The 18,419-nt window shown below is 51.8% G+C and overlaps 1 protein-coding gene across 6 annotated transcripts in view; it reads left to right on the top strand.

Moving 5' to 3' along the window:
* Positions 1 to 3,353: 3,353 nt before the first annotated feature.
* LOC119975138 (transient receptor potential cation channel subfamily V member 3-like) overlaps positions 3,354 to 18,419 on the top strand; it is a 53,393-nt gene continuing 38,327 nt past the window's right edge. For all 6 annotated transcript variants that reach the window (XM_038814706.1, XM_038814705.1, XM_038814709.1 and 3 more), the window contains exons 1-2: positions 3,354 to 3,467; positions 4,602 to 4,755. In XM_038814706.1, coding sequence (XP_038670634.1) covers positions 4,640 to 4,755 — 116 coding nt within the window. In that variant the 5' untranslated portion in view covers positions 3,354 to 3,467; positions 4,602 to 4,639. The remainder of the gene's footprint in view (positions 3,468 to 4,601; positions 4,756 to 18,419) is intronic.

Genomic DNA, 18,419 nt, shown 5'->3' with positions numbered 1-18,419 from the left:
CTCCCCCACCCACTCACCATCCCCTCCCCCACCCACTCCAACCCCTCCCCCACCCACTCACCGCCCTTCCCCCACCCACTCCAACCCCTCCCCTCCCCACTCCATCCCCTCCCCACCCACTCACCATCCCCTCCCCCACCCACTCACCATCCCCTCCCCCACCCACTCACCATCCCCTCCCCCACTCACTCCAACCCCTCCCCCACCCACTCACCACACCCTCCCCCACCCACTCACCATCCCCTCCCCCACCCACTCACCAACCCCTCCCCCACTCACCATCCCCTCCCCCACCCACTCACCATCCCCTCCCCTCCCCCACTCACCATCCCCTCCCCCACCCACTCCAACCCCTCCCCTCCCACACTCACCATCCCCTCACCTCCCCACTCACTATCCCCTCCCCCACCCACTCACCATCCCCCCCACCCACTCCAACCCCTCACCGCCCCCACTAACCATCCCCTCCCCCACCCACTCACCATCCCCTCCCCCACTCACCATCCCCCCCACACACTCCAACCCCTCCCCTCCCCCACTCACCATCCCCTCCCCCACCCACTCACCATCCCCCCCACCCCACTCCAACCCCTCCCCTCCCCCACTCACCATCTCCTCCCGCACTCACCATCCCCTCCCCCACCCACTCACCATCCCCTCCCGCACTCACCGTCCCCTCCCCCACCCACTCACCATCCCCTCCCCCACCCACTCACCATCCCCCACCCCACCTCCAAAACCCCTCCCTCCCCCCACTCACCATCCCCTCCCCCACCCACTCAACATCCCCTCCCCCACTCACCATCCCCTCCCGCACTCACCATCCCCTCCCCCACCCATTCACCATCCCCTCCCCCACTCACCATCCCTCCCCCCTCCCCACCCCCTCTCACCATCCCCTCCCCCACTCACCATCCCCTCCCCCACCCACTCACCATCCCCTCCCCCACCCACTCCATCCCCTCCCCCACCCCTCACCATCCCCTCCCCCACTCACCAACCCCCCCCCCACCCACTCACCATCCCCTCCCCCCCACTCACCATCCCCTCCCCACTCACCATCCCCTCCCCCACCCCTCACCATCCCCTCCCCCCCCACTCACCATCCCCTCCCCCACCCACTCACCCCTCCCCCACCCACTCACCATCCCCCCCCCCCCACTCACCATCCCCTCCCCCACTCACCATCCCCCCCCCACCCACTCACTCCATCCTCCCCCCACTCCATCCCCTCCCCCACCCACTCACCATCCCCTCCCCCACCCACTGACCATCCCCTCCCCCACTCACCATCCCCTCCCCCACCCACTCACCATCCCCTCCCCCACCCACTCCATCCCCTCCCCCACCCACTCACCATCCCCTCCCCCACCCACTCACCATCCCCTCCCCCACTCACCATCCCCTCCCCCACCCACTCACCATCCCCTCCCCCACCCACTCACCATCCCCTCCCCCACCCACTCACCATCCCCTCCCCACTCACCATCCCCTCACCCACCCACTCAACATCCCCTCCCCCACTCACCATCCCCTCCCCCACCCACTCCATCTCCTCCCCCACCCACTCACCATCCCCTCCCCCACTCACTATCCCCTCCCCCACCCACTCCAAACCCTCCCCCACCCACTCACCATCCCCTCCCCCACCCACTCACTATCCCCTCCCCCACCCACTCCAACCCCTCCCCCACCCACTCACCATCCCCTCCCCTCCCCCACTCACCATCCCCTCCCCCACCCACTCACCATCCCCTCCCCCACCCACTCCAACCCCTCCCCCACCCACTCACCATCCCATCCACTCACCATCCCCTCCCCCACCCACTCCATCCCCTCCCCCACCCACTCACCATCCCCTCCCCCACCCACTCACAATCCCCTCCCCACTCACCATCCCCTCCCCCACCCACTCACCATCCCCTCTCCCACCCACTCCAACCCCTCCCCCACCCACTCACCATCCCCTCCCCCACCCACTCACCATCCCCTCCCCACCCACTCACCAACCCCTCCCCCATCCACTCACCAACCCCTCCCCTCCCCCACTCACCAACCCCTCCCCCACCCACTCACCATCCCCTCCCCCACTCACCATCCCCTCCCGCACCGACTCACCATCCTCTCCCCCACCGACTCACTATCCCCATCCTCCTCCACCCATCATACCCTCCCCCACCCACTCAGGGTCAGTATTGAGCGAGTGCTGCACTGTCAGAGGGTCAGTACTGAAGGAGTGCCGCACTGTCAGAGGGCCAGTACTGAGGGAGTGCTGCACTGTCAGAGGATCAGTACTGAGGGAGTGCTGCACTGTCAGAGGGTCAGTACTGAGGGAGTGCCGCACTGTCAGAGGGTCAGTACTGAGGGAGTGTCGCACTGTCAGAGGGCCAGTACTGAGGGAGTGCTGCACTGTCAGAGGGTCAGTACTAAGGGAGTGCTGCACTGTCAGAGGGTCAGTACTGAGGGAGTGCCGCACTGTCAGAGGGTCAGTACTGAGGGAGTGCGGCACTGTCAGAGGGTCAGTACTGAGGGAGTGCTGCAGTGTCGGAGGGTCAGTGCTGAGGGAGTGCCGCACTGTCAGAGGGTCAGTACTGAGGGAGTGCCGCACTGTCAGAGGGTCAGTACTGAGGGAGGGCTGCACTGTCAGAGGGTCAGTACTGAGGGAGAGCTGCACTGTCAGAGGGTCAGTACTGAGGGAATGCCGCACTGTCAGAGGGTCAGTACTGAGGGAGCGCCGCACTGTCAGAGGGTCAGTACTGAGGGAGCGCCGCACTGTCAGAGGGTCAGTACTGAGGGAGTGCCGCACTGTCGGACGGTCAGTACTGAGGGAGTGCTGCACTGTCACATGAACCATCTTTGGGAAGAGATATTAAAGGGAGATCCTGTTGCTCTCTCTGATGGACATTCAGGATTCCTTGGAGCCATTTGACCGAGCCGGATTGATCTTCTTCCTGGTGTCTTGGCCAATATTCATCCTGCAATCAATATGATGAGAACAGATTATTTGGTGATTATCATCTGGTGTTTGTAGGAGCTTGCTGTGCCCAAATTGGCTCCCACGTTTCCTCTATTGTAACAGTTTTAAAAGTCCACATTTTTCAGTGTAGCTCTTTGGGATGTTCTCGCATTGAGAAAGTCACTACACGAAATGGACTTTCTTTGCTAATTTTAACTCTCTCTAAATTTGTTTCCAACTCCCTGACGGCAAACCACCTGCCTTCCGAAGGCCCTCTGTCACAAAGATCGTTGGACAAAATGTTCTGGAGATTTCCACCTCTGTGTGATTGTTCCTTTAAGAGTTTGGCGGCGGAAGCTGTTTTTACACATGTGTTTGCGTTTCCAGTTTCCATTTCCCCATTTTATAGTTGAACCGGGAGTTGTTCACTGCAGCTTGCTCAGCCTTGAGAAGGGGAGAGTGAGAACCACGGACAGGACTGATTCCTGAGGCGAGGGAACTGTCCTGTGAGGTGAGATTGAATAAATTCGATCCAGTTCCCTGGGGTTTCGAAGGTTCAGGGGATCTCATTAAAACCCGAAACGCTGAGGGGCTGAACAAACAGTGCTGCACTGTCAGAGGGTCAGTACTGAGGGAGTGCTGCACTGTCAGAGGGTCAGTACTGAGGGAGTGCCGCACTGTCAGAGGGTCAGTACTGAGGGAGTGCTGCACTGTCAGAGGGTCAGTACTGAGGGAGTGCCGCACTGTCAGAGGGTCAGTACTGAGGGAGTGCCGCACTGTCAGAGGGTCAGTACTGAGGGAGTGCCGCACTGTCAGAGGGTCAGTACTGAGGGAGTGCCACACTGTCAGAGGGTCAGGGCTGGGGAATTGAGATCACAGGGGGCTCAGGCACAGGATAAGACGTCGATCATTTAAGACTGAGATGAGGAGAAATGTCTTCAGTTGGGGGGGTTGTGGATCTTGGTAATTCTCTTCCCCCAATGACATGTGGATGCTCCATTGTTGAGTATATTCAAGACAGACCTTCCTAGATATTTAGAAACGAACGGAGTCAGGAGATATGTGGATAGTTTGGGAAGGTGTAGCTGAGGGACAGGTTGAGGCCTGATGGGCTAAATGGCCTCCGGTACATATTTTCTATGCTCCAGCCAGTGAGGTATTGTTTGCCCGGAATTGTATTTATAAAACTGTGAGTCTGAATGTGTCGATCCAGTCCAGTGTGAGCTTTGTTGAGAGTTCTAGCTGCGTTACAGTAACATGGAGTGTTGCAAGTTACAGAGACTCTTTTGACACAGACTCACGATTGCCGTGAAAGCTGTGCCCAGTGAACGGTGAACCGTGGGCTGAAGCTTTTAGAGAGCTGGGCTTCCAGCGTTAAACACAACATGGGATTGGGACAGTGGTTCGCGTGCTGCTGACACCAAACTAGCGGCCAGGCCACGATGCCTCATGTAGCTGAACAGCATGCTGAAGCTTGCTCTTCCCACAAAGGAAAGGCCACACTGGTGAGGTGCCTGAGGGTGCAACTGCACCCCCCTCCCCACTCCAACAAGGAGCCAACATCATCAGGAAGGCGGGAGGAGGGGAATCCGTGTCCAGATTCTGCAGGTTATGAATTACTGACAGACATTTCTCATTGCTGCAGATTCCAGGTATAAAGGCAGCAGAACGTCCCCGTCAAGAATGAGCAGCGGGTCAGATAATCACAGCACGGCTGAGGAATCCTGGGACTTTCCCGATGACATCTACATTAACACGAGCAGAAACCTTTATGAAGAGGAATTTGTGAAGCGGGACGGGTAAGACACTGATGAATATGAATTCAGTTTGAGGTGGAGTGGACTGGGCCACAGTTTCCGGAATCCCCTCCGTAGTAATCCACGGGAGGCAGGAGTTCCGTCACCACACCAATATTTATTTACAATAACGATATTTCAGGAGCAGCTACAAACAGTGCTGCTAGCAGTCCAGTCAACTCAAGACTCGCTCACAAAGCCTACACAGGTGATTATATGGGCCCCCTCAATGAGCTATCATTGAGGGAGCTCATACTCCAATTGGCCAACCAATAAAGCCAATTGGAGCTCATTACACCCCTCCCCCCCAAGGTCCGAGAAATTCCTGCCAGCTGGCATTCCTCTGAGCTTCTTCCTGCTCCTCATGTCCGGGTCTGTCACCTCTGTGTCATCCGCCGGGTCGTTCTCCGAAGTGGGCGGGGTGTACCTTATAGGTGCCCGTCTTTTCCTTGACGACCTCCTTGGAAGTTGTTCTCCCTCCTCCTCTGGGAGAGGTGTCGCGGCGGCCTCGTCGAGTGTGTCCATCTCCGACTCTGATGACTGGATGACAGGGTCTGGAGAAATTGCTCGGGGCTGGGGTGTGGGTATCCTTTCCGTCTGGGCTATCCCAACTTGAGGCGGTCCTGCTTCGCCTGCCTCCAGGTGTGGTTCCGCTGCCCTTATTTGGTCTGGGTGTTTCTTCAGCACCTTACCTCCTATCGAAACCTCATAGGATATGGGCCCTGTTTGAGCTCATACTCCAATTGGCCAACCAATAAAGCCAATTGGAGTTCATTACACCCTCCCTAAACCACTCCCTCTCTCTCTCTCTGATTCTCTTGCCTCCATTACGACGCTCCTTAAAACTTATCCCTTTGACTCGTCTTTAGTCCGATGATGGTCCTCGAAAGCATTTTAAAATGTTAACGGCCCTTTTTAAATACACGTTGGTCACAGAATCGCAGAATGTTTACAGTACAGAAGGAGGCCGTTCGGCCCATCCAGTCTGCACTGGCCCTCTGACAGAGCATTCTGCCTAGTCCCGCCCCCCCTACCTTATCCCCGGAACCTTGCACATTGTTTTCGGATAACAATCCAATTGCCTTTTGAATATCTCGATCGAACCTGCCTCCACCACCCTCTCAGGAAGTTCATTCCAGACTCCAACCACCCACAAAGTGAAAACTATTTCCTCACACATTTTTACTCATTTTGCCAATTATTGTGTATCTGTGTCTAGTTCTTGATGCTCTCTTGATTGGGAACAGTTTCTCACTATTTACCCTGTCCAAACCCCTCAGGATCTAGAATACCTCTATCCAGTCTCCTCTAAGCCTTCTTTTCTCCCAGGAAAACAATTCCAAACTCTCCAATCTATCCCCATAGCTACTGGTCTTTCTTGTGGAATAATTCTTGTGAATCTCCTCTGTGCTCTGTCCAATGTCTTCACATCCTTCCTCGGGTCTGGCACCCAGAACTGGACAGTGTCCAGATGAGGCCTAACGTGTGTTTTATACAAGTTTAACATGACCTCCTAACTCTTGTACTCAATGTCCCTATTAATTAAACCTAAGATACTATCAACGGGGCAGTACGGTGGCACAGTGGGTTAGCCCTGTAGTCTCACGGCGCCGAGGCCTCGGGTTCGATCCTGGCCCTGGGTCTCTGTCCATGTGGAGTTTGCACCTTCTCCCCGTGTTTACGTGGGTTTCACCCCCACAACCCAAAAGATGTGCAGGGTAGGTGGATTGGCCACGCTAAATTGCCCCTTAATTGGAAAAAATGAATTGGGTAATCTAAATTTATTTTTTTTAAATTTAAAGATACAATCTGCTTTATTAACTGCTCTCTCAACGTGCCCTGCCATCTTCAATGACTTGTGTAGATATACACCGAAGTCCCTCTGGTCCTGCACCTCCTTTAGAGTTTCTCCCTTTATTTTATACTGTTCCTCCATATTCTTCCTGCCAAAATGAATCACCTCACATTTCTCTGCATTGAACTTCATCTGCCACTTGTCTGCCCAATCCACCAACATGTCTATGTCCTTCTGAAGTTCAAGACTGACCTCATCACACTTGACAATGTTTCCAATCTTCGTGCCGTCTGTAAATTTTGAAATCTTGCCCTGAACACCACAGACTAGGTCATTATATCTGGAATAGCAACACTGACCCCTGGGAACTCTACTACAAACTTTACTCCAATCTGAAAAACAATTATTGATCACCATTCCCGATGCCCTGTCATTCGGCCAAGTTCTTTTCCCAGTCCTACTTTCCCTTTTATTCCATGAGCTAGAGATTTTCTCCCAAAGGCCAGATGTAACCAAATTGGAACAGACTCCCGTGACAAGCGTGTTTAGCCGGGTGTCTCCAGGCACTCGCAGCGCTGAGAAACTAGGCTAACTATCGGGACTCTGTGTCAATTTGGGGCCGTAGCAAGAATCGTCCTGCCTGACACGACCCCCGGACCCCCCCCCTCAAAGCCCCAACCCACCCATAAAGTGGTCATCAGGCCTCCCTGCACCCCATACACGCAGGGCACCCCCAGGGTGCCAGGCTGGCAGTGACATGGTGCCCAAGTGGCACCAGTGGTGCTGGGGTGCCACCCTGCTTCCGATCCCCTGGGAGACCCCCATAAGTGCCATTCCATCTGGCCCCCATTTGCGGGGATCAACAATAAATGGCACTCGGCAGGGATCTCCAAGACGAAGGGGTTGGATCCTAATGTCTCAGGGAGTTCAGGGGAGTGCATATTAGAGGGAGTCTAGCCGTCTCACTCTAATGTGCAGATTTGCAAAATAGTGATCCCGTCCACAATTGGCGGGATTCAGATAGCAACGTCTTGCAAGATCATGTTAGATCTCGCAAGGCGTGTCAAGCCTCGTAGATCCTGGAAGAGGGACCTTTCGGGCACAACACGGCCTGTAGATCGCGCCCCAAGTCTGTTGTGTGTCACTGTATCAAATACTTTTTGAAAATCCAGGTACATCACATCAACACCATAGAAAGCATCCTATCGGGCTGCATCACAGCCTGGTATGGCAACTGCTCGGCCCAGGACCGCAAGAAACTTCAGAGAGTCATGATTACCGCCCAGTCCATCACACGAACCTGCCTCCCATCCATTGACTCCATCTACACCTCCTGCTGCCTGGGGAAAGCGGGCAGCATAATCAAAGATCCCTCCCACCCGGGTTACTTACTCTTCCAACTTCTTCCATCGGGCAGGAGATACAGAAGTCTGAGAACACGCACAAACAGACTCAAAAACAGCTTCTACCCCACTGTCACCAGACTCCTAAATGACCCTCTTATGGACTGACCCCATTAACACTACACCCTGTATGCTTCATGCAGTGCCTGTGTGATGCACTATCAATGACCACAGAAACGAGGATGTAGTCCTAATTGAAGGCTTTAATAGACAAGATGTTTCCCCAGCAGCTCAAGTACAGAAAAGGAAGTTGCAGGGGAAACACTCTTATACCCCGCCTCAATGGGCGGAGCTACCTTACATTCTGACCAATGGGTTACAAACCATTGGGCCAATGAGCAGTGAGCCTTCTCCACCAATAGTGGCTCAGCACTCCCAGGTACCGTAGTACCTCTAGTCATAGAGGTATGGGCAGCAGGGTAGCTTGGTGGTTAGCATAAATGCTTCACAGCTCCAGGGTCCCAGGTTCGATTCCCGGCTGTGTGGAGTCTGCACGTCCTCCCCCTGTGTGCGTGGGTTTCCTCCGGGTGCTCCGGTTTCCTCCCACAGTCCAAAGATGTGCGGGTTAGGTGGATTGGCCATGATAAATTGCCCTTAGTGTCCTAATAATAAGTAAGGTTAAGGGGGGGGTTGTTGGGTTACGGGTATAGGGTGGATACGTGGGTTTGAATAGGGTGATCATGGCTCGGCACAACATTGAGGGCCGAAGGGCCTGTTCTGTGCTGTACTGTTCTATGTTCTATACTACCACACAGTGCTTATGTAGTTACATTGTATATCTTGTGTTGCCCTATTATGTATTTTCTTTTATTCCCTTTTCTTCCCATGTACTTAATGATCTGTTGAGCTGCTCACAGAAAAATACTTTTCACTGTACCTCGGTACACGTGACAATAAACAAATCCAATTCAATCCAACAGCATTGCCCTTATCAATCTTCTCTGTTACCTCCTCAAAAAACTCCAGCAAGTTAAACATGATTTTCCCTTAATGAATCCATGCTGGCTTTCCTTAATTATCCTGCACTTGTCTAAGTGACTATGGACTTTGTCCCAAACTGTAGTTTCCAGAAGTTTTCCTACCACTGAAGTCAAACGGACTAATCTGTCGTTGCTGCCTTTATCCTCGCTCCCTTTTTGAACAAGGGTGTGACATTCTCAATTCTCCAATCCTCCGGCATCATCCCGGTGTCTGAAGAAGACGGGAAGATTATCTCTCGTCTCTCTGAAATTCCTACTCTCACTCCCATCAGTGCCCTTGGATGCATCTCATTGGGTCCTGGCACCTTATCAATTTGAAGTAAAGATGACCTTTCTAACACCTCCTCCTTCTCAATTGTAAATTCCTCGAGTGTCCCAGTTACCTCCCCTCTCACCTCGGCCTGGGTAACATCCTCTTCCTTTGTAAAGACAGATGCAAAGTACTCATTTAATAACTCAGCTATTTCTCCTGCCTCCTGCAAGTTTTCTTTTGTATCACTAATCGGCCCTGCTCTCTCTTTTACTACCCTTTTATTATTTACGTGCTGCTAGAAGACCTTGGGATCACCTTTTATGTTACCTGCCAGTCTCTTTTCATGCTCTCTGCTCGCTTTTAGAAACATTGAAACTCAGAGCAGGAGGAGGCCATTTGGCCCTCCGAGCCTGCTACCCCATTCAATATGATCATGGCTGATCTAATCTCAATGCCATATTCCCGCTTTCTCCCCATACCGCTTGATGCCATTAAAACCAAAAAATGTATCTGTCTCTTTCTTGAATGCATTCAGTGGCTTGGCCTCCACAGCCTTCTGTGGTAGACAATCCCACAGATTCACTACCCTTTGAGTAAATCATTTCTACTCATCTCAGTCCTGAATGGTTGATCCCGTATCCTGTGATTGTGTTTCCGGCCCTGGATTCCCCACCCAGGGAAAGTACCCCCCTGCACCTCGTCTGCCCAGACTGTTTGAACTTTATCCATTTCAAACCGATCTCCTCTCACCCTTCTAAATAGCTGTGATCACAGGCCCAGCCGAACCAATCTGTCCCCATTGGACAGTCAACCCCTGCATCAGCACAGTGAACCTCTGCACTCTCTCTTTGGCAAGTGTATCCTTCCTGAGGTCGGGAGACGAAGACTGCCCACAATACTCCAGATGTGGTCTCACCAAGGCCCTGTATAACGGCAGTAAGACACCTCTGCTTCTGAACTCAACTTCACGTGCGTTGATGGCCAATCTAATTTGCCTTTCTAATTGCTTGCTGCACCTGCCCCTCCACGTTCATTGACTATTTTTGGGATGTGGGCATTGCTGGCTGGGCCAGGATTGGCTTAGGCAGGGTGCTCTTTCCCAGGGTTGGTGCAGACTCATTGGGCTGTAGGGTTCTCTGATTTACAGGATCTCTCTGAAATTCTGCTCTTTTATGGTCTCTCTCTCTCTGAGCTCCCGCTGCTTTATGGTCTCTGCCCACTCCCCTCATGCTGCACCCTCGGTCTCCCTGTGCCCTTTCAGCCTGCACTGACACTGGTCCCTTCACTGCCAGTTGCAAATGTTGAAGCGATGAGATATTCCCTCTCCTCTCTCCCATCTCCCTCTTCTTTCCTCGTGCCCCTAAATAACAGCTTGTATTTATATAACACAGAGAAACATCCCGGCAAGCAGCTGAGGTGAATAAATACCAATCAGAAATCAGCCGGAGAAATGGGGGAAAGTGACAATGGGAAACAAAATGGAAACGTTTGCATTTCTCCAGCACCTTTGATGACCTGGGAATGTCCCAAAGTGCTTTACAGCCAATGAAGCGCTACTTGGAGTGGTGTCGTGGCAGTAACGTAGGAAACATAGCAGCCTGCCTGTGCACAGCAAGATCCCACAAACAGTGAGGAATCGTAGAATTCACAGTGCAGAAGGATTCCATTCGGCCCATCGAGTCTGCACCGGCCCTACCTAAGGCCACACCTGTATACTAACCCCGTAACCCAGTTACCCTACCCAACCTTTTTGGACACTAAGGGCAATTTAGCATGGCCAATCCATCATGCCAATGAGATAACAAGTGAACGATCTGCTTTTACCGATTTGGGTTGAGGGGTGATCATTGGCCCCAGGGCATGGGGGGGGGGGGGGAGCTCGACTGCTCACTCTCACGCTAACGCGTTGCTTCTCGGGCGCAGTCGGAGAACGTGTCGTCGGGAGGATCAGTGGAATGAACTGCCGGAAAATAAAGGAAAAGGAACAATCCGCAGGTCGGGATTTTTAATGCTTTTATTGGGAAAATATCATCTGAAATCAAACTGTTACTGGAACTCTCAGCAAACCTGCAACACCAGCCAAGTCAACCATTCCATGTAGTCCAATAAAATGATGGACAGCCATGTGATGTAGTTCATCAGAAAGCGTGACTCGTATGCGATGCAGTCCAACAAAACATAGAAAAAGTACATGGTGTAGTAAAACAGAAAGTAGGATTGACCAATGGTACAGTCGAAGAAAAGGTAGGTGAACCAGAGCAGATGCTGGAACAGCACGTACCAGAACCTTATGTTATAATCAATTACAATGTACAAGAGCCAAGGGCCGTACTCCCCCAGGCGGTATGAGAACCTAGCGGCACAGTCCGGTAAGGTATACGACAGCCATAGCAGGGAATCCTGCAGAACGTACACCTGCCAAAGGATGTACTCGGCCAGAAGGTAGGACAGGTAGAGCATGCGTTCTTCGCTGATGTACCACAGGTTGATGCCAGCGTCCTTCACCATGTACAGGAGCCATATAATGTACTGCATGTCAGCCATGCTTCCCCAGGCGCTGTTGATTGGCAAAATGAAGGACACCCACTTTGCGTGGCCCAGTAGGTTCTGCGACAGGCTGATGGTCAGGTCCAGCATCACGTACGAGACATACACGGTGTAGTTCAGGAAGGTGTAGCTGAGTAGCAGGGAATAATCCCTGATGACATACGCCTGCCACTGGATATAATCTGACCAAACATAGGCCAGCCACAGACTGCTATTGGATTTAATATACGTGGACCACATGGAGAACCTGGACGTCACATGGGAGAGCCACCTGAAGTAGTCATAGACCACATATAGGAACCAATTGCTTTGGTCTGAAAAGCTGTATATGAGCCAAAGGTTGGTGTCCAGAATGACATATGACAACCACAGAGTAACTCTCCACGTGGCGTGAAAGAGCGACAAACACACAGTATTCTCCAAGAGATCGAATACGACCCAGGCCACAGAGTTTAACAGGCAGCTGGAGATCCATATGCTGTAGTCGAACATCAAGCAGGTGAACCAGATGGTATTTTCCAGGACAAAGTATGACCACCAGATGGTACAACACAGAAGGAAACCTGGCAGTGACATCACAGTCCGACCGATTCCCATAAGATGCTAAGTTATGAAATGGACCCTCATCTTGCTGAGCCGATGTGTAACGATGCTGGGAGCGGTTCGGAAGAGCTCAGCACGGTAACCGTTAAGTGCAATAAAACACCAAACATTGTGCGGGATTATTCAGCATTAGGTCCCCTTCCTTCAGTTCTTGCTGGAACCACTGGAGCAACCACCATGGTGATTAGCAAGGTCTCTGTGCCCTGTCACCTCCCCCCTCCCCCTCCCTCCCTCCCATTGTTGTGAAGCTCTTCCTCATTAATGTCACTGACAAGCTCTGAGTCAATAATTGAGCAGGCAGCCAATCGCAGGAGCTGAAAGGGGGGAATGCATGAATAAATGCATTGAAATAGAGGAAGATCTGCCACTCAGCTCTATGGAGCAATGGCCAGTTGTGCCCACCTTGTTTGAGGCAGGCTTGGGCAAATCAATCAGACGTCCGAATAACACTGACATTGCAGCACCTAGCCAATCCACAGCAGGAATAACACTGACATTGCAGCACCTAGCCAATCCACAGCAGGAATAACACTGTAAGAAGTCTTACAACACCAGGTTAAAGTCCAACAGGTTTGTTTCAAACACGAGCTTTCGGAGCACGGCTCCTTCTTCAGGTGAATGGAAAGGCTTGTTCCAGAAATGTTTATATAGACACAGTCAGAGATGCCCCGGAATGCGAGCACCTGCAGGCAATCAAATCATCAAAGATGCAGAGAGAGAGGTAACTCCAGGTTAAAGAGGTGTGAATTGTCCCAAGCCAGTTCAGTCGGTAGGCCTCTGCAAGTCCAGGCTTGTTGGTGGGGGCCGAATGTAATGCGACATGAATCCCAGATCCCGGTTGAGTCCGCATTCATGCGTGCGGAACTTAGCTATAAGTTTTTGCTCAGCAATTTTGCGTTGTCGCGTCTCCTGAAGGCCTCCTTGTAGAATGCTGACCCGGAGATCAGAGGCTGAATGTCCTTGACTGCTGAAGTGTTCCCCAACTGGAAGGGAACAGTCCTGCCTGTTGATAGTCGCACGATGCCCGTTTATTCGTTGTCGCAGTGTCTGCATGGTCTCGCCAATGTACCACGCTTCGGGACATCCTTTCCTGCAGCGTATGACCGTCCATCAAGGACGGTCACCTCAGCACCTCGCTTTAGAACTTTAGAACTTTAGAACAGTACAGCACAGAACAGGCCCTTCGGCCCTCGCTGTTGTGCCGAGCAATGATCACCCTACTTAAACCCACGTAACCCGTATCCCAACAATCCCCCCATTAACCTTACACTACGGGCAATTTAGCATGGCCAATCCACCTAACCCGCACATCTTTGGACTGTGGGAGGAAACCGGAGCACCCGGAGGAAACCCACGCACACACGGGGAGGACGTGCAGACTCCACACAGACAGTGACCCAGCCGGGAATCGAACCTGGGACCCTGGAGCTGTGAAGCATTGATGCTAACCACCATGCTACCGCAAGCCCACAGATAATCTCACGATGCTCCACTTCTCCAGCTTTCACCCGAAACACATTAAAGAAGCCATCCCCTATGGACAAGCCCTCCGTATACACAGGATCTGCTCAGACAAGGAGGAGCGCAACAGACACCTACAGATGCTGAAAGATGCCCTTGTACGAACGGGATATGGCGCTCGACTCATTGATCGACAGTTCCACCGCGCCACAGCAAAAAACCGCACCGACCTCCTCAGAAGACAAACACGGGACACCACTGACAGAGTACCCTTCGTCGTCCAGTACTTTCCTGGGGCGGAGAAACTACGACATCTTCTTCGCAGCCTCCAACACATCATCAGCGAGGATGGACATCTTGCCAAGGTCATCCCCACACCCCCACTACTGGCCTTCAAACAACCGCGCAACCTCAAACAAACCATTGTTTGCAGCAAATTACCCAGCCTTCAGAACAGCAACCACAACACCACAAAACCCTGCCAGGGTAATCTCTGCAAGACATGCCAGATCATCGACATGGACACCACCATTACACGTGGAAACACCACCCACCAGGTACGCGGCGCATACTCGTGCGACTCGACCAATGTAGTCTACCTCATACGCTGCAGGAAAGGATGTCCCGAAGCGTGGTACATTGGCGAGACCATGCAGACACTGCGACAACGAATAAACGGGCATCGTGCGACTATCAACAGGCAGGACTGTTCCCTTCCAGTTGGGGAACACTTCAGCAGTCAAGGACATTCAGCCTCTGATCTCCGGGTCAGCATTCTACAAGGAGGCCTTCAGGAGACGCGACAACGCAAAATTGCTGAGCAAAAACTTATAGCTAAGTTCCGCACGCATGAATGCGGACTCAACCGGGATCTGGGATTCATGTCGCATTACATTCGGCCCCCACCAACAAGCCTGGACTTGCAGAGGCCTACCGACTGAACTGGCTTGGGACAATTCACACCTCTTTAACCTGGAGTTACCTCTCTCTCTGCATCTTTGATGATTTGATTGCCTGCAGGTGCTCGCATTCCGGGGCATCTCTGACTGTGTCTATATAAACATTTCTGGAACAAGCCTTTCCATTCACCTGAAGAAGGAGCCATGCTCCAAAAGCTCGTGTTTGAAACAAACCTGTTGGACTTTAACCTGGTGTTGTAAGACTTCTTACTGTGCTCACCCCAGTCCAACGCCGGCATCTCCACATCAGGAATAACACTGACATTGCAGCACCTAGCCAATCCACAGCAGGAAACCTTGCATCACTTCCCACCAGGAAGACTCTGTCACAAACTGACGCCTCTAAATTCTTCTCTTCTCTCCTGCTCGCCCTCTCTCTGCTAAAGTGAAAGTCCGGTGTTACTGCCACCTTGAGGAGGGGGAAGAACGATTCCTCCATTCTCCGACTCCATGCCTGATCATCACAGGATTTTTGTTGTGAATTTCGAGAGGATGTGTTGTGCCAAGAACCTCACTTCCAGTTTGTGAAGAATCAGTCAGAGATTTTCTTCGGTTAAATAAACAAGGGAAGCTTATTGAGACCATTTCTCGGATTTAAAACTCTAGTTAAATTGCAACAACCATTCATACATCATACGCACTTGCCTGAGCCCCCCCCCCCCCCCCCCCCCCCACACACACACCATGGCAGAATAAGAGATAGACTTAAGGGTTTTTTACAGTTCAGGAAAAAGATAAAGCAAGGAAGTGCTTTATCTGTTCTCTGTTCTTCGGTTGGTCTCGTTGCAGTGATTTCATGTTACAGTTGTCTCATTCAGTTCTCTTCCTGGGTGGAGTTACATGGTGCAGATTTCCACGTTTTATTTCCAAAAGATCTCCCTTTGTCATAGATTTCTCTCAGGATGGTTACTTTGCAAATCTGGACACAATACTTTTGTGAGAGGAAGAACAAAAGAAAGGGCAAACAACTTTTGGCTGTCTATCTAGTACAGCATCCTGATCTCTCTCCTGCTTGGTAACAGTGTCTTAAAGCCCCCTGCCGGCTGTATATTCCAGAGGAATTCTATGAACCTATTTCTGCTGCAGGGATCGCTTTAGAATAGGTCATTGCATTTTTGATATTTCATCTCGAAAATGTTCACGATAGTGTAAAGCCAACATGTGATGGTGTCTAGACACCCCGAAGGGGTTGAGTGTCTGTGCCGTTTCATCCCACTTGACGGGTTGCAAGCTTGGGTATTGTACTCATCTAGCAGCCGACATTGTCTTAAGAGGAATTTCCTTAATTTTTAAATCCAGACGGGAATAAAGGATGAGAAATTGTTGGCTGGATTCTCCAGTGGTGGGATTCTCCGTTGGGTATGCAGCTTGCCCACGGGTTCCCTGATGGCGTAGGGTGGCCACAATGGAAAATCCCATTGGCAGGGAGTAGGCCACACAGGAAAACGTGGCTGGCAGACCGGAGAATCTTACCCTGTATCTCTTTTTTTAAAAGCCCTTGTAACAACAGTGATGGCAAGTTGCTTCTGCCGCCTTACACATGACATGGGCAAGGGAAATAGATTGATTTGAGTTTACGGCAAATAGACAGGTTATTCTGTCCATCTGGTTAATGCTTTATACTCTCGATGAATCTCTTCCCACCTCCTCTTCATCTTTTTAAATAAATTTAGAGTACCCAAATCTTTTTTTTCAATTCAGGGGCAATTTAGCATTGCCAATCCACCCACCCTGCACATCTTTGGGTTGTGGGGGCGAAACCCACGTAAACAGGGGGAGAATGTGCAAACTCCACACGACCTGGACGGGATCGAACCTAGGACCTCGGCGCCGTGAGGCAGCAGTGCTAACAACTGCGTCACCCTAACTCACTACCTCCTCTTCATCTTACCCTATCATTCTGTCAGTCTATGTATCCAGCTTCCACCCTTTAATGCAGTATCTGCCGATCAGAGATGAACATTTGTCAAACACATTTTGGGATGAGAAACCACTGATTTCAAGTCTTTCTCTGAGATGATGTTGTTGCTGCTCCTGATCTACATCTCATAGTTTTCACTCAGAATATACTGCAGCAGAATGTGACAATCCAATCCAATATTAGCAATTCCCTTAAAGCACAAATATTTTATAATCCCCTGAGATTTCCAGGTGACTATCAGGAACAGTCTCCATTCGCATTAACAACAGTGACCTTTTACAGGATCCTTCAATCTATCTGGACTATCACACTGATCTCCAATGGTTCGGTTCTCCCTCAGTACTGACCCTCTGACAGTGCGGCACTCCCTCAGTACTGACCCTCTGACAGTGCGGCACTCCCTCAGTACTGACCCTCTGACAGTGCAGCACTCCCTCAGTACTGACCCTCTGACAGAGCAGCACTCCCTCAGTACTGACCCTCTGACAGTGCGGCACTCCCTCAGCACTGACCCTCTGACAGTGCGGCACTCCCTCAGTACTGACCCTCTGACAGTGCGGCACTCCCTCAGTACTGACCCTCTGACAGTGCGGCACTCCCTCAGTACTGACCCTCTGACAGTGCGGCACTCCCTCAGCACTGACCCTCTGACAGTGCGGCACTCCCTCAGTACTGACCCTCTGACAGTGCAGCAATCCCTCAGTACTGACCCTCTGACAGTGCAGCACTCCCTCAGTACTGACCCTCTGACAGTGCGGCACTCCCTCAGTACTGACCCTCTGACAGTGCAGCACTCCCTCAGTACTGACCCTCTGACAGAGCAGCACTCCCTCAGTACTGACCCTCTGACAGTGCGGCACTCCCTCAGCACTGACCCTCTGACAGTGCAGCACTCCCTCAGTACTGACCCTCTGACAGTGCGGCACTCCCTCAGTACTGACCCTCTGACAGTGCGGCACTCCCTCAGTACTGACCCTCTGACAGTGCGGCACTCCCTCAGTACTGACCCTCTGACAGTGCAGCACTCCCTCAGTACTGACCCTCTGACAGTGCAGCACTCCCTCAGTACTGACCCTCTGACAGTGCAGCACTCCCTCAGTACTGACCCACCGGTACATAACACTTCCTCAGAGCTGCACAGGGAACATCTGCCTGAATTAAATGCACAAAACTCTAGAATAAGACTCAAACCTGTAGGTGTGACTAGGAGGTGAGTATTACCCATTGCTCCATGGTTGGCAGTGAGTGTGAGCAGACCCACTGTCTGAGTTTTATCCATGTGGACTAGCACTTTGATGAGGTACCATTAACCCTTCCAGCTTTCACAGGACAGTTCGCCTTCAGAAAAAGGAGGGGGGAGATTTGGGGCTTAGAGAGAATTGTTTTTGGAAATAAATTCCATTTCTATCGTTGCAAATTCAAATCCCAAGGCTTTTGTGACCCAGCAATAAAGAATATATTTTGGTGTGCAGTGGTTAGCCCTGCTGCCTCACGGCGCTGAGGTCCCAGGTTCGATCCCGGCCCTGGATCACTGTCCATGTGGAGTTTGCACATTCTCCCCGTGTCTGCGTGGGTCTCACCCCCACAACCCAAAGACGTGCAGGGCAGGTGGATTGGCCACACTAAATTGCCCCTTAATTGGAAAAAAAAATGAATTGGGTAATCTAAATTTATATTTTTAAAAAATCTATACATATTTTGGTGGATGGTCAGATACTTACAATTGTAAATGGGGATTCCTGGTG

The sequence above is a fragment of the Scyliorhinus canicula genome, chromosome 12 (genome assembly GCF_902713615.1).
Source record: "Scyliorhinus canicula chromosome 12, sScyCan1.1, whole genome shotgun sequence".
Classification (NCBI taxonomy): domain Eukaryota; kingdom Metazoa; phylum Chordata; class Chondrichthyes; order Carcharhiniformes; family Scyliorhinidae; genus Scyliorhinus; species Scyliorhinus canicula.
The sequence above is the reverse complement of the archived record's forward strand: the minus strand, read 5'-3'. Positions and strand labels throughout refer to the sequence as shown.